This window comes from Pipistrellus kuhlii, unplaced genomic scaffold (assembly GCF_014108245.1).
Source record: "Pipistrellus kuhlii isolate mPipKuh1 unplaced genomic scaffold, mPipKuh1.p scaffold_m20_p_41, whole genome shotgun sequence".
Lineage (NCBI taxonomy): Eukaryota > Metazoa > Chordata > Mammalia > Chiroptera > Vespertilionidae > Pipistrellus > Pipistrellus kuhlii.
In genome coordinates this window covers 3,040,706-3,055,404 of record NW_023425542.1, presented here as the reverse complement: position 1 = coordinate 3,055,404, position 14,699 = coordinate 3,040,706, and the positions used below count along the sequence as shown (strand labels likewise).

The window sequence follows — 14,699 nt, the reverse complement described above, 5'->3', positions numbered from 1 at the left end:
CAGGACCTCCTCCGAGAAAAGCTGCGTCTCCCTCCCACGGGCCCCCAGCTCCCACGCAGCTCGCTCACCTCCCTCTCCGCACCACCCCCTGCCTCTCCGAGGTCTCTGAGCACTAGGTCTCCCAGCCGTGAACTCTTCTAGAAGGTTCTAGAAGGTGAGGGTACCAGCGGTCTCTCCTGCACACCCTGCCCCGCCCCCCAGCAGGCCCCAGGCACACAGTAGGAGCTCCGCCCATGCCCAGGAGCAGATCAAAGAACGCATTTCAAAGAGGTGTGGCTCCGTTTTATGGAAAATTAACTTCTGGGAATTTGTGATGAATGAAGAATTACTGTGCTTTTTGCCAAAGCCTGCATTGACAGGCTAAGTGATGAAAAGACTCCTTTTTTTCCTCCCCCGGGTCCTGGTTTCCTCCCGCTTGGGTAGGGGGCTGGAGTACCCACAGGATTGGAGGTGGGCGCGAAGCCGTCGTTAATTCTCCCCAGAGACCCCCGGAGCCCCGCGCGCACAGCGTGACTCAGTGGCGCCCTTCACGGAGCTAATTTGATGGGTGACGTGGACAATTAGACTTGTGAACTTGACATCCACATCGATTCCAATGGCCAGGAAGGAAGCGAGAAAATCTATTTCTGAAACCCTACCATCGATGACGGGAGAAATTGGTTCTGTTTGGGGGGAGAGGTGCGACCCCATGAAATCAACACTAAATACGGTCCCACACCGAGCTCCCCCAGCTGCCCACTCGCTCGTGTATTTTCCCTGGAACTTGAGGCTGGGCCGGTGGGTGAGAGCCACTCTTTCTCCCCCGAGTCACGTGCAGACCTGCAGCCAGGCCTGGGGGACACGGCAGGCTTCTCTTTGATTGAACTTGAAACCAAACCTTCATGTTCTTGAGCCTAAATGTACCTGGTGTGCCTCCAACACCTCTCCCTCCTTCACCCTCTGGGCCCCTCCCCTCTGCAGAAAACAAAAAGAAAAAAGAGAATTTCTCTCTCCAACAAACTTCAGCTCAAAGAAAGAATCAGAGTCATGGCTACCGTGTGTGCCTCTCTTAGGTGTTTGCAGGAACCTCACGGCTCCTGAGAAGGCTGGGCTGGCCCCCCTCCCAATCCCAGGAGGGCAGGGGCTCCCTCTGGGCCTCCCCATTACCCTCCCTGCCTCCCGCTCTTAAGCTCTGTTCGGCTGAGAAAAGAGATTGGTGCCGGAGTTGCCAGCGGACCGGGTTTCAAACCCGGGTTTCTGGTCGTCATTACCTGCTCAGTCTCAGGGTCTTCAAGCCTCAGTGTGCCCATCTCTGAAATGGGCCTGCAACCCCAAGTCTTGCCAGGAGAGGCCGGAGCAGACAGATGCCTCTACTCTGGGGCCAGGCTGGACTCGGGAGCCACGGGAGCAGAATAGGAGCCTCCCCCGCCCCCCCCCGCCCCCCCGCTTATCTGTGTACCCCTAACCCAGGATGTGGGTGCAGTGTTCCCTGCCCACTCACTGTCTGGGCTATTTCAGTTCCCCCCTCTAACCAAGCCACCCCAGCACAGGAGCAGTCCCTGTGGGAAGAGCTGCACCTCAGGAAGGGCCAGGGGGCCTGAGTCCTCCCTGGAAGGGAGGATGGAGATCGCAGGGTGTTTGGTGGGAGGGAGGGGGGAGAGGAAACAAATACTCCGGTGGGACCTCTCTGGGCCTTAGTTTCCCTGACCGTGCCCTGTCCCACTAGGACAGGACCGATGGGGGTGTGGAGACCTCTAAAACCAAGCCTCAGGTTTGGAGATTCTCAACTGGGTGGGGGTGCAGAGAAGGATGGGAGTGCGTGTCCCCCCCCCCCCCCCCCCCGCCCCCGCGGCCTGCCCTGCTGTGCACACCCAGGACTGGCTGGCCTGAGCCCTCCAGCTGGGCCCTGCTGCTGGGCTTCCCTGAGCAGCTTCCTGTCCGTAATCAGGGCCGAGGGGGTCTGGCGTGGGCTGGGGTGCTGTTCGTGTTTGGAGAAGGACTGCAGATAGCAGGCGGGAGATAACGTTCCTCTGGTTCCCTCGGAAAACTCTCACCCACCACCAGCTCCCTTGGGGTCCCCGTGGGTGGCCTCTGGCCTCTGGGCGGAAGGAGCCGAGGACATTTTCTGGCGGCTGTGGGTGGGGCTGGGCCCGCGGAAGCCCAATCCAGCCCCGCCCTTGGCAGAGTGAGTCCCTGCTACCTGTGCAGACCACCTGCCCAGCTCTGCCTCTTCTGGGGTCCCAGAGGTTTGTGCTTTGGCGCAGGGAGGAAAGGAGGGGAGGGGAGGGGAGGGAAGAGAAAAGTGGGGAGGGGACAGCACAGATAGAGCAGCATCTGTCTGTCCTGACTCCCCCAGCCCTGCGCTCCCCAGCCCCCAGGGTCTGCTGGCAAACAGCAGACAGTGCCACTGCTCCCCAAGGGACCCCACTGGCATTTCCATGCTTTCTGTGCCGCCTTGAAGCCGTGACAATCAGGAACCTCTCCTCCCCGCCGCTGCCCAGCTACCCCTTCTCTTGTCTGCTCGCTGAAAAGAAAGCTCTGGGCTCCTGCATTTACAAACGCCTTATTGACACCAGAGCAAAGCCACAGAGAGCTGCAGGCTGGGGTCCTGCGGGCGGAGGCCCCCTCCCCGCGGCAGCCCTGCGGGGGCTCCGGGAGAGGCCCAGAGAGCCCTGCCCCTCCTCCCGCTCCCTGCAGCCGCCTGGGCCCAGGCGGCGGGTGGCAGCTGCTGGAAGAAGGGCCGGGAGGGGCCAGGCCTTGTAAGTACAGTGGTTTTCTACTCCCGAAAACTCCAGTTCCCTTTGGGGACCACGGCGGCACCCCTGTTTAGAGACAAGGACACTGGGCTCTGAGGGGAAGTGACTGGCCCAGGGCCCTCAGCAGGCAGGGGAGGAGCTGGGGTCAGCAAGCAGGTGCCAGCCAGCGGGCCGAGGGGATGCCCTTTCCGGTGGAGCCTGTGATATTTGGACACCCATGCCCGGGCCTCCTTCCTTTTCCAAAACTGGGGAGGGTGGCGTTGAGAAAGAAGGGGTCCTGGTGGGGGTGCCCTGACGGCCCCCAGGGCCCCCCTTGGCGCTCTGCGCAGTCCACGCCACACCTGGTGACTAGATCCGAAAGGGGGTGGGGAGGGCGCGCGCCCGGGGCCTCTGAGCCCCAGGTCCCTCACCAACCTCCCCCACCCTCCCTTCGCTTCTGGCTGAGAACCCAGCCTTCTGGAGCTGCCCGCTGAACCGGGCAGGATAATTTTGGAGGCTGAGGTCAGGGTTCTTGGAGGGAAGAGAGTGTGGAGGGGGGGGGCGGGGTCATTGGGAAGCTTTGGCCATCTCTGTGCAGCGGACTGGCGTCCTTGAGGCCTGAGCCTCCGGCCACGCTCATGGAGCCAGGGGTCTTGGACAAAACATTTTCCTTCCCTGGACTCAGCTTCTTCCTTGGAGAAGGGGCCATGGGAGCTGGGATAACGGAGAGGCAGGGGCAGGCAGTGGGTGCCCCAGTGCCCTCCCCCCTTTCTGGGTCTTCAGCAGAGAACACCAGGGTAAGGCACCTTCCCAAGCCAGGGAGAGCTCCCCTCCAGCCTCTGGAAAGCCGCCGAGAAATGGCCAGTCTCCCCCGCAGCTCAGACTGAGGGTCTCGGGACCCACGGGCCTGGGGGCTCCCCTGGACCTGACTTCCCACCCCCCGGTGCCCAGGTCAGCAAGCATGTTCTCCAGCCTTCCACGGCCTGGGGTCCTGTGGGGATGGCTGCAGGGACAAGGCCCCACCCCAAGGTCCAAAGTGACCCAAATTCCTCCCCCTACTCTTCCCTCCCCCCCTCGCCCCCCTCAGCAATGTGGGGAAGTGGGGGGGGGGGAAAGACAAGGGGGAGGGTTTGACCTGAGGGAGCCCCGCACCTGGGTCGGTATGCAAATGAGCCTATGCAAATGCAGGGGACACAAAGGACCCCCTTGAAGGTCCCACCTCCTACACACCTTCCACCCCCTCCCTCCCTCCCCCACCGCCTCTCCCAAGCCGCCCTGCACCTCCCACATCCCTACAAGGAGAGGGAGGCTGCAGGCAGAGGGTCAGGCTGCAAGGTTCGGAGAAGGAAGGTCTGTGGTAGGGTCCCAGCCCCCAAGCCCCCAAGCCCGTGCCCCCAAAAAGCCTTCTCTGGAGCTCCCCCGCCCAGCTTCCGGGGGCCTGGAGCATGTGCTTGATGCCTTGGTGTGTCTCTGCGTGTGGGAGAAGCGCATACGTGTGAGCTTCTTGCCCACACACGTCCCGGTGGGGGAGCAGAGACGGGTGTGAGTGGTGTGTGTTGGGTGGCTGTGTGAGTGAGTGTGTGGAGGTGATTGTGCAACCAAGAGCCAGTGGATGGTAAGTCCTGGGGACCGGGCGGTGTGGGTGTGTGTGTGTGGACACCCGTGTGGCTGCGCCCCTGGGTGAAATCTGCTTGGTCACCACCCAGGCCCAGGCCCAGGCCCTGGCTGCGTGTGTGCGTGCAGGTGTGTGTGGGGCCGGAGGCCATCAGGTAACGGGCTGGATGGACATGTGCCGGCGTCAGCATGTGGACGAGGGGGCTCGCATGTTCAGGGACAGCACGTGGCTCTGAACGTGCCTCCCTCCGTGCGGATGGATGGCTGGGCCCAGGGTTTCATAACCGTGTGAGCGCGCAGGCCTCGCTGCGTGCCCAGGACGGGCCTGTGACACCGCCGGCCCTCCCCACAGCGGGCAGCGGCGTGTGCGGGAGTAGGCTGTGTCCGGGTGGCCGGGAGTGTGTCTGCCTTTCCCCCCGCGTCTCCGTGGCCGGGGGTCTCGGGGGTTTTTCTGGGTGAGCAGTCCCTCCTTTGGAGGGTGCGTGTGTTTTTCTGGGCGAGCGAGCCCTGGCCTGCGTGCCCGGGACCTTGGCGAGGGCAGGGTTTTGGGGATAGGGGGCGGGTGTCCGGGTGCGAGCGCGCCTTCGCGCTGTCCCGGGGGCTGCGGGCCGACCCCCGTCCCCCGGCTCCCGGGACTTGGGCCGAGCCGGCGGGGCGCGCCCCTGTGCCGTCCCGCGCGGGGAACGCGTGCTCCACGCGCGCGGGGTACCTGTGCCCGTCTAGCCACGAGTGCGCCTCGTGCGCGAGCCGGTTTCCGGGACGCCGCGGAGGTGGGGGGCCCGGGCGGGGCGGGGGGTCACCGGGACTGGCCGGCGCCGGCCCCGTGCGCGCGGAGGGGGGCGGGGGCGGGGGGCGGGGGCCGCGGGGGGGAGGGGGGCGACGGTACGAAAAGGGCGGCGCGCGCGGCGGCGGCGGCAGCTCGGCGGCGGCGGCGGCGGCATTGGCGAGCGCAGCGCGGAGCCGGGCGCAGCCCTGGCTTTCCCCTCCCAGCGCTCCCGCGCCCCCTTTCGCATCCGCAACCAGAAACCCAGCGCGGCCCCCGCGCCCGGACCCGCGCCCGCGCCGATCCCGGGACCGCGACCCCGGCTGCCCCGCGACGATGACCATGACCGCGACCCGAGCCCTCCTGCGCGTCCTGCTGCTCCTGCTGGCCTTCGGCCACCATGCCCATGGTGAGTGCCCCGGCGGCCCGGCTCGCGCCCCCTCTGGGGAGCCTGCGATGCCCCCGGCCGCCCGGCCCCCCGCGCGCGCCCCGTCCCATGCGCCCCATTCCCGCCCGTCCCGCCTCGCCTAACCCTAAGCCCCCGCGCGGTCCCCGCCGCGCCCTCTCCGCGCCCCTGCATGCCGAACCCGGCCCTGGGGGTCCCGGGGGGCGGACACAGGGGAGGTGTGGGACCCCGGCCCCTGCCCGCCTCGCAAAAGTGGTGCCCGGAGGGGTGTCGGGGCGCAGACAAGGGGTAGGAGGAACGAGGGGATGCTGGAGACCCCCGTGAAAAGGCAACTTTGGGGGGGTCTTTGTGTGCGCATTGGGGTACAGGTCTCTTGGGTGCAACGGGGGGCGACTTGGCCACCTTAGTCCCCCAATTCCCGGCCAGGAGCCCAGCCTGGGCCCTGCTGCGTGCTTTCTAAAGGTGAGGGGCTGCAGCCGCCATCCCTCTCTGCCAGCCCCGGCGGGGACCCCCCGCGGGGCCCCCCGCCCACTGCACCAGGGGCTGTGGCCGAGGGGGCTGTCTGCAGAGCCGGGGTGCAGGCTGACGGACATGCACACAGTAGGCGCCCAGGAAGACGTCAGCCTCTTTAAATAGGGTCAGGATTGCAGGCAGCTCCCTCTGCAAAGCTGTGGCGCAGTTGTTTTTTCGATGCAGGGGGAGTGGGGGGGGGGGCACCCCGACTTGGGGGCCTGGCTTCACTGGGATGAACCTTCAAAACATAATCCAGATGCCTTACCTGTGAGCTGCCAGGTGAACCCGCCTGGCTTTCCCCAGAGACGAAGACCTCAACATCTGCCCCCCCCCCCCCATTGAGCCCCCTTAGCCAGCCTGAGTGCCCAGGGGTCAGAACCTGCCCGCCCACTGCCCCCACCCCCAGTTTTGCAGCCTGAGGTCTCACACTGTTTGGAGGGAAAGGAGATGTCTGACCTGCTGGTGAGAATAAAGCAAACGTGCTGTGGTCACTCCATACGCAGGGACAGGGCAGAGAGCCTTTCCTGAGTGGGTTGACATGAGTGCCTACTGTGTGGCAGGCCAGTAGGGCCTCAGGGGGGGCGTGCTCCCTGGCTTGGGCCTCTGGGGCCTGGTGAGATGAACGGTGTAACCTCTCTTGTGCCTCAGGAGCTGAATGCTTCCCGCCCTGCAACCGCCACTATGGAGTGTGCACCGAGGACAATGTCTGCAGGTAAAGGAGGGCCCCCCGAAGCATCTTGTGGGGGGCTAGGGCAGAATCCTGGGGAGCCACAGTGTCAGACAGAAAAACAAAAAAAAAGGGGGTAGGGGGCTTGGACACTGGGCTGCAAAACAAAAACCAGCTTGGTCACCATCACCCCCGCAGGAGGCTGGTGAGGGATGACGCAGGAACTGGGGGGGCGGAAGGGGGGCAGCAGGAGGTGGGGCCCAGTCACAGCTCCCCATGATGACACGCCTCTGCGGGCCACTGCAGCAGAACGCATCACGAGGCCCAGTCCCGGCCTCCCAGCCCCCCCCCCCCCTGTCTGCTCCTCAGACTGCCCCCCTCTGTGTGAGCGTTTCCATCCAGGTGAATGGCTTTTGCTTTCGGGGACCCCTGGCCTGGCACTGTGCAAAGACCCCCCTCAGGCCCTGGTACGCAGAAAGCAGCCCCGCTCCCCTGTCACCCCCTGCCCACCCTCACACGGACTCTCCCCGCCCCTGCAGGTGCCACCCCGGCTGGCAGGGACCCCAGTGCAACGAGTGCATGCCCTTTCCCGGCTGTGTCCACGGATTCTGCGACGAGCCCTGGCAGTGCACTTGCAACGAGGGCTGGGACGGGCACTACTGCGACATAGGTGGGCACATCCCCCTCTCCCCCCACCCCACCCGCCCTCCACCTCCCGCCTCGTCCTAATGTCCCTGGTGCTCTGTATGGCGATGGCCTGTTTGCACACTTCCCCATGATGGTGGCAGAGCTTCCTCTCCGGCAGGGGCTGTGATTCTGCTCCCCTCTGCACCCTGCACCCAGAGGATGCCCTGGGGTGGGGTGTCGGGGGGCTGCCCGGGGGATAAACCACCACAGGGCAAACATACAGCCCATGGAGCTGCGTGGGTGGGCACCACGGGCCTGCTCGGTGGCTGAGGCATAGGGAGTAGAAAGACCAGGGTGTGTGTGACGCAGCAAGAAAAACTCCAACAGGTCCGCGCGGGAGACAGGCATGAGGAGCTGGAAGCAAACAAACAACAGGGGAGGGGAGGGGAGAGGAGGGAGGGGACCAGCGCTGAGGGGTGGGCTGCAAGGGCCCATGCCCGGCCCGGGTCGGGGCTGGGGCTGTGACAGAGGAACGAAGGTGGAGGGGGTCCTGGGGAGGGCGGAGAAGAGGTTAAGGGATGGATTGGCGTGATCTGTCGATTGCATTAATTTATGCAATCTCCGTCCTCCATTACCCCGAGCGATGGAGAGCTGGCGGCGTTCTCGGGCTGCACATGCTCCTCTGAGCCCCTTCTCCTTTGGCAAAACCCTCCTGGGAACCTGGGGGGGCAGAGGTCCTTGAGAAAACGCCCGCAGCCTGGGGTTTTCTGTCCCCCGGGGCCCAAGCATTAGCAGAGAATAAGGGGAAACTGAGGCTCAGAGAAGCCGAAGGGTTTGCTCAGGATTCACTCTCACCTGGGCTTTCTCCAGTGCCCTCCCTTAAGGGGAATGAAAGAGCAGCTAGTTTTCAAAATCCAGCATCTCCCCCCGCCATGTCTTGGGTCCTTGAAGCTCTCTCCCTCCCCCCCCCCCCCCCACTGCTATGGCGCAGTTTTATCAGCCGCTGACTCATGCGCAGGCCCGAAGCTCTGCTGCCCTCCCCCCCCCCCCCCCCCGCCCTTGCAGGACCAGAGCATCCCAGAGACGCCACCATCTGGGATCAGGCATTCAGCCTGCAGCCCACCCGGTGGGGTCTCTTAGCCCAGGACCCCCCACGAGGTTTCCAGACCTCGGCCCCCTCCTCACTGGTTGACAAAGGCTCTCGGCTTAGGATGCTGGGTCCCGGGGAAGTGGCCCCCGGGTAACAGGGCCCTCTCCCTTTCCCCCTGTCCCCTTTCCCGCTTTCCCCCGGTCTTTCAGGCTGTCACTGTCACGGTCAGTCAGTCGCAGGCAGTGCAGCTGCCGCCCCTGCCCCTGCCCCTGCCCCTGCCCCTGCGTAGGATGGCTCCCCTCCCCCCGGGCAGCCTGCTCCTGGGGCAGAGGCCGGCTTGGCCTCCTCGGGAGGCTGGCCACAGAGGGGACAGGAGCGGGAGGGTCGTTGCTGCCCTTCAGCCTCCGTGTCAGCTCTCAGGTGACTGAGCCCTGAGCAGAGGATGGGGAGGGAGCCCGCCGAGAAGCTCAGGCCTGGCCGGCGACCCCCTCTCCCCCCCCATGATAAATCTCTTTATGTTCCCTTGCTCCCAGCTGGGCTCCCAGGGCCGCCTGGTGGGCTCGGGACGGGCCATCCGCGCAGCGGCCAGGCCTTTCTCTATTGATGGCTTGCCATCTCCCCTCCGCCAGGCAGGGAGCGGCCTTTGTCACCGAGGGGGGATCTGTCCATGTGTGCACCCCTCCCCACCATCTGCCTGAACCGCCTCGCGGTGTGTCTGCTGGGTCCCGGCTCTCTGCTGGGTTGGAAATCAAAGCTAACGAGAGGGGGGGAAAAAAAAGAAAAGAAAAAAAAAAGGTCCCTGGGAGAGCCCCCTCCTTTAATAAGTGGAGAAAGTGAGGCACAGAGTGGGGAGGGGGGTGGGCCCTGGCCGGCCCCCTCCCTGGCAGGCGGGCGGGAGGCGGGGGGCCGGGGGGCTGCCCCGTCGGAGAGCCCCTGACCCGGGCCCCTTTGTTCGGCGTCCGGGGCTCGCTGAGCCGGGATAATGAAGTGTGCGTGACGGGAGGTGTCCAGAGGCGGTGGGAAGGCGCCCGTGTGCATGGAAACGCAGGCCGGCGGGAGAGGGCTCCATCGTTCTCATCTCGCTGCCTTCGGAGAGGCAGGCGGCCTTTTCATCTGGGACCAGAGACCACCTGGAGGAGGAGGCAGGGCCCGGCTCAATCGCAGCTCCATCCCCGCTGCCCCTGGGGGTGGGCCGGCTCAGAGGGCCGCTGGCGTTCCTAACGGCTGGGCTGCACCAGTCCCCCCAAGGGGCAGCCACCCCCCGGAAAGAAAAAAAAAGCCCATGAAGAGCTGGGTGTGCAGAGCTGCCCGGAGGAGGCAGGCACGGGGAGCTCGGCCTGCTTTTGGGGAAGAGGGAAGGGATCTGTCAGGAAGGTTGTGAGGCCGGACTTTGGGGTGACTTGGTTCCCCGGAAAAGGGTAGAGGTGATCTGGGCGGAGTGGCAGGGAGCAGCTGTGACTCTCCGTCCTCGTAACCTAACACAAGGACCCTCCTTCAGCTCCCTAAGCTTTTCAGGAATTTTTTGGGGGGTTCCCTGCACCTCTTAACTCAGGACCCCCCTTAGGGACCATAGGCAGTGGCCATGGGCAGAGACATGGAGATAGCCTAGTTGGGGGTCCCTCTCTTGACCAATCGGCAGTGTGTCTTCCTGCCTCTGTCCTGCCCCCCCTCCCTGGCAGAGAGGGGGGCGGGGCCTGACGTTCTCTCCCCTCCCCCAGACATGCGGGCTTGCACCTCGAACCCCTGCGCCAACAACGGCACCTGCACCACCATGCAGAAGGGCCACTACCAGTGCACCTGTGCCCCTGGCTTCTCGGGCGAGAACTGCCAGAAGAAGGACGGGCCCTGCGAGGTCAACGGGTAATTGTCCCTCCCGCTGCCTGGGTCCTGAGTCCCTCCCCGCATCACCCCTAAAGCCCCTGTCAGCCCGTGCCAGTGAGGCCTGGTGCCTGACAAAGGGCCAGCCAGGCTGCCACCCTCCATCAGAGGAAGTGTCATTTCCATAATTTCTTCAGATGATCCCGAAGGCCATCACGTCCTATTCCCCTGCCCTCCCCGGGTCCCTGAGTCCCCCCGTGTGAATGACAGTAGATTGGGACGGAGCTCAGAGCTGCATAATTTTCTAAAGGCGATTGGGGTGAGGGGCGAGGGGAGGGGGAGGTCAGAGTCTCCCAGGGCCCAGGCTGCTTTTGTGAGACGCACACACCCACTTCAGGCAGCTCTGCAGGCGGGTTTGCTGGGTGTCCCTCCCTGCGCAGGGTTCCCCACAGCGCCCCCTCTGGCCCTCAGGTGCACAGCTGCACGGAGGGGCCTCAGAGGGAGGCCAGGAGAGCTCTCCACCGAAGCAAGAATCCCGCCTGGGACCCCTAGCCCCCGCCCTGGCATTGCAGGGTGGCGTGGAGGCCGCGGGGCTGGCTGGTGCCACACGCAGGCAGAGGGGAGGTGTGGAAAGCCCTGCACTCCCGGGGCAGGGGCGGCATCGCACACCGGGCCTGCTTACCAGCGAGAAGGGAACGTTCGAGCAAGCTCTCTAAAATACTTTGCTCTTCTCCCTCACAAAACCCAGCCCGGGGCCCTTGACATTCCTTCAGAGCCCTGCTCCTCGGCAGCCCTCCTCACTCTCCGCGCCCACCGCCCCTTTCTTCCCCGGAGTTTGGGCATTTATCAGCTGACAAAGGGCCTGCTCGTTTAGAAGCACTTACGCTAAATGCTCCGCGCGCTGCGCTCGGAGCAAACAGCCTCGGTCTGCGGGCTGCACTTGGGTGAATGAGCCGCTATTAACCGGCGCGGGGACCGCAGACAGCCCGCGTATTTCTTTCACTCGCAGAGTCCCCGAGGGCTTCTGCACAATGAGCTGCCGGCTCGCTCCACTGAGAATAAAAGCAAAAATAATAATGGGGTGGTGGGCGGTGGGGGCGGGGGAGACGGTCAGGGACGCCCTGTGTGGCTCGGCCTCGGGGGGCCCAGGGACCGAGCTAGAGAGAAGAGGGGACTCCCTCCAGCCCTGCACTATCAGTAGCTTTGCTTCTCTCAGCCTCAGTTTCCCCCACCAGCCCAGGGACTACCTGGCAGGCCTCTGGGAGGAGATGGGCGAAGGGGTGAGAGGTCGGGCGTGCTCCGGGTTGGGGTGAGGGGCACACCCCGCATGGGTGTGCAGCTGCCTCAGACAATAGAGGTCCTCATAGGCAGGGGTCCCGGTGCCCGCCGCCCCCCTCAGCTCCCCTGGGTGGCATCACCCACTCCCATCATGTGTGCTGAGCCCCGGTCATAGCCCACCTCCCCCCACAAGGGACCGTCGCCCTGTCCCCTTCTGTCTTGCAGATCCCCCTGCCAGCATGGCGGCTCCTGCGTGGACGATGACGGCCAGGCCTCGTACGCCTCCTGCGTGTGCCCGCCGGGCTTCTCGGGCAACTTCTGCGAGATCGTGGTCAGCGTCTGTACCTCCAACCCGTGCGAGAACCAAGGCACCTGCACCGACATTGGGGGCGACTTCCGCTGCCGCTGCCCCCCCGGCTTCGTGGACAAGACCTGCAGCCGCGCGGTAACCACCTGCGCCTCCGAGCCCTGCCTGAACGGCGGCACCTGCCTGCAGCACTCTCAGGTGAGGTTCGAGTGTCGGTGCAAGCCCCAGTTCACAGGCCCCCTCTGCGGCAAGAAGCGCGCGTCCAGCTCCCAGCAAGGGCCCGGGCTGGCCTACCGCGTGACCCCCGGGGTGCACGAGCTGCCGGTGGGGCAGCCCGAGCACCACATCCTCAAGGTGGCCATGCGCGAGGTCAAAAAGGACACCCCGCTCCTCTCCGAGGGCCAGGCCATCTGCTTCACCATCCTGGGCGTGCTGACCGGCCTGGTGGTGCTGGGCACCGTGTGCGTCGTGTTTCTCAACAAGTGCGAGGCCTGGATCGCCAACCTGCGCTACAACCGCATGCTGAACAAGAAGAAGAAGCTGCTGCTGCGCTACAGCAGCCGGGAGGACATGGCCGTCAACATCATCTTCCCCGACAAGATCGACATGACCACCTTCAAGGAGGCTAGCGACGAGGAGATCTAGAGCAGAGCTAGATCTCCCCAGAGTCCCCCACTGGCCCCGCCCCCCTTCCATCCTCGGGGTGCCCCCACCCCCACCCCGCAGATCTCTCTAGACGCGGTCGGTTTCTAACCTTGGTGGGAGAATCTCGCTAGGCCTGGGGAACGCGCTGCGCTTCGCTGTGTTGTTGTTACCTTGTGTGCTTACTACTGTGTCACCAATGCAATGCGCTCAATGCAATGAAGAAGGTACCCTCCCCCCTCTCCCCCGATGCATGATTAATAAGCATAAGAATAAGAATTTAATCACCTTTAAGACAAGTTAAGATAACGTAGCATGTCGTTCTAAACTTTAGACTTTTTTGGCATAAAATAAAAAAAGACAAAAAAAAAACAAGGCAACTGGAACCGGGGCTCCGTGTGTCGACGTCCCTCCCCCGAGGGGCCTCGGCCGCAGGGTCCTTGCAAACGTATTCTTGACGACCGGCCACTGTGAGCGGGGCTCTCAGGCCCCTTTCGTTCGTTAATTCTCACACGTCACATCCGACTCGCACTCACGTCAACATCGCAGTCCTTAGATCTTTGTGATGGAGTTGAGATTTTTTTTCGTGCAGAGTGCAGCGGCCGTGTGTCAGGCAGAGAGAAAGACCCCGGTTGGCTGCTTGGCGGGGCCGGGACCTCGTCCCAGCCCTGCCATACCCTTTAGCGAGCCCACCATTCCGCCCCTCTTTAGGGAGGGGCTTGACCAACCACCGTGACCACCAAGGTCCTCTCTTGTCTAAAACTCTGAATTAGGAACGATGGGGGATGAACCAAAACAGCTCCCGACCCTCCCCGTCGGGGATCGGATGGAGACTCAGTCTCCTCCCTGGGTCCGCATGTTTTGGTTTGCTCCGATGCCCACGTGACATCTCAGAATCACCCCTAAGTGCAGTTTTTCAAAGTGGGGAGCCTCCTGGCTCCACTTTCCGTTTGGGAACGATTATTGGCCGCTTTCGAGTCCCAATACCATAGCCTTGGGGTTGCCCCTCGGGAAACCCCCCCGCCCAGACCTCCCTTCCCCTCCCGTCCCCTGGTAGATCAGCCATATTTCTGAAAATGTAACTGCAGGTGAACCGCAAGTGCCCCTGGCGAAATCTGAGTAAGCAACACGGCCCTTGTGGGGTGTTTTCCAATTGTGTGGCCCAAGGGGTGCCAGACCTGGCCTACATGGCCACGAAGCTCATTTGTGTTGCCGATTAGTAACGCTCAGATCCTGAAAGACCTAGCCAGTTTCTGAATCATGAACTTGACTTTTTTAAGAAGAGCATCTATTTTTGATGGGGGGTGGGGGGAACCAGAAGGAAATGGGACAGAATTCTGTTAGCTTCACAGCCCTTGGGTACCAGTTAGGACTATTTTGCTTAGGTTATTTGGGCAGGAATCAATTCTCCGAGCTTGGTTGAGTATTAACTGACGTGTTTACCTTGCCCCAAGTCATCATCACCACACCTTCATCATGGTCATTCCGATCACCACATGGTCATTGCTTCAGATCACCGCACGGTCATTCCGATCACCACATGGTCATTCCGATCACCACATGCGTCACCGTCATCACTCAGTCATCAACTTCGTCACCCCCACCCACGAAACCACCGCCGAGTCCCTTGTCATTCCGACCCCAAGCCTGACTGCCACTTCCCTCAAACCCGCTGTCCCGCTCCAGGTCCTCCTCATCCCAGCCCCAAGATGCCACCCTGGTCACCTCGTCCCAGACAGGCGATGCCATCCCAAACTCCCATCACCGTCCCCACCAAACTCCTCCCCATCTTAAACCTGCCCTTCCCCTCCTGCCTCCCCATAGTTCTCCCAACATCCCAAACCCCACCCCTTTACCACTGCCAAGCCCCTCCCACCCCCAGGCTCTGTGGCTCCTCCCCTCCCTCACCCTCATCCCCTGGCTCTCCCACCTCCCTTCTCTGATGACCCTGCCCCCCAGTCCTTCTCCCCACAAGTCATTTGAGTCAACATCTCATTTGAGTGTGTCTTTAAAATCTTAAAAAAAGACAAAAAAAAACAGAACGGTTGGCATGTGCCAGGTGGGTCTGGCACCCACCTGGCCTCTCTCACGTGAGACCTTGATCGAGTCAACTACCGGTTCTGATCCTCAGATTCCCCAAACTTGACATTCTGAGATTGGACATGATCAAATTTCTCTGCTCCGCCTTTTCGGTCTCCAGGCTGTGGAGACCAGCCTTGTCCCCCTGGGGACAAGGAAAAGACCCTTGACCGCCTCCTCA

The 14,699-nt window shown here is 63.2% G+C and overlaps 1 protein-coding gene across 4 annotated transcripts; it reads left to right on the top strand.

Moving 5' to 3' along the window:
* The first annotated feature begins 5,221 nt into the window (after positions 1-5,221).
* On the top strand, positions 5,222-12,816 carry DLK1 (delta like non-canonical Notch ligand 1). 4 transcript variants are annotated; one of them, XM_036411683.2, is made up of 6 exons: positions 5,222-5,500; positions 6,659-6,722; positions 7,217-7,347; positions 10,113-10,254; positions 11,716-11,995; positions 12,203-12,816. In XM_036411683.2, exons 1-6 carry the CDS (start codon positions 5,428-5,430, stop codon positions 12,440-12,442), a joined length of 930 nt encoding a protein of 309 aa, XP_036267576.1. In that variant the 5' UTR covers positions 5,222-5,427; the 3' UTR covers positions 12,443-12,816. The 4 variants fall into 4 exon arrangements, with proteins under 4 accessions (XP_036267576.1, XP_036267575.1, XP_036267574.1 ...); XM_036411682.2 differs by having other exon boundaries at positions 12,197-12,816; XM_036411681.2 differs by having other exon boundaries at positions 11,716-12,816.
* The last annotated feature ends 1,883 nt before the right edge of the window (positions 12,817-14,699 follow it).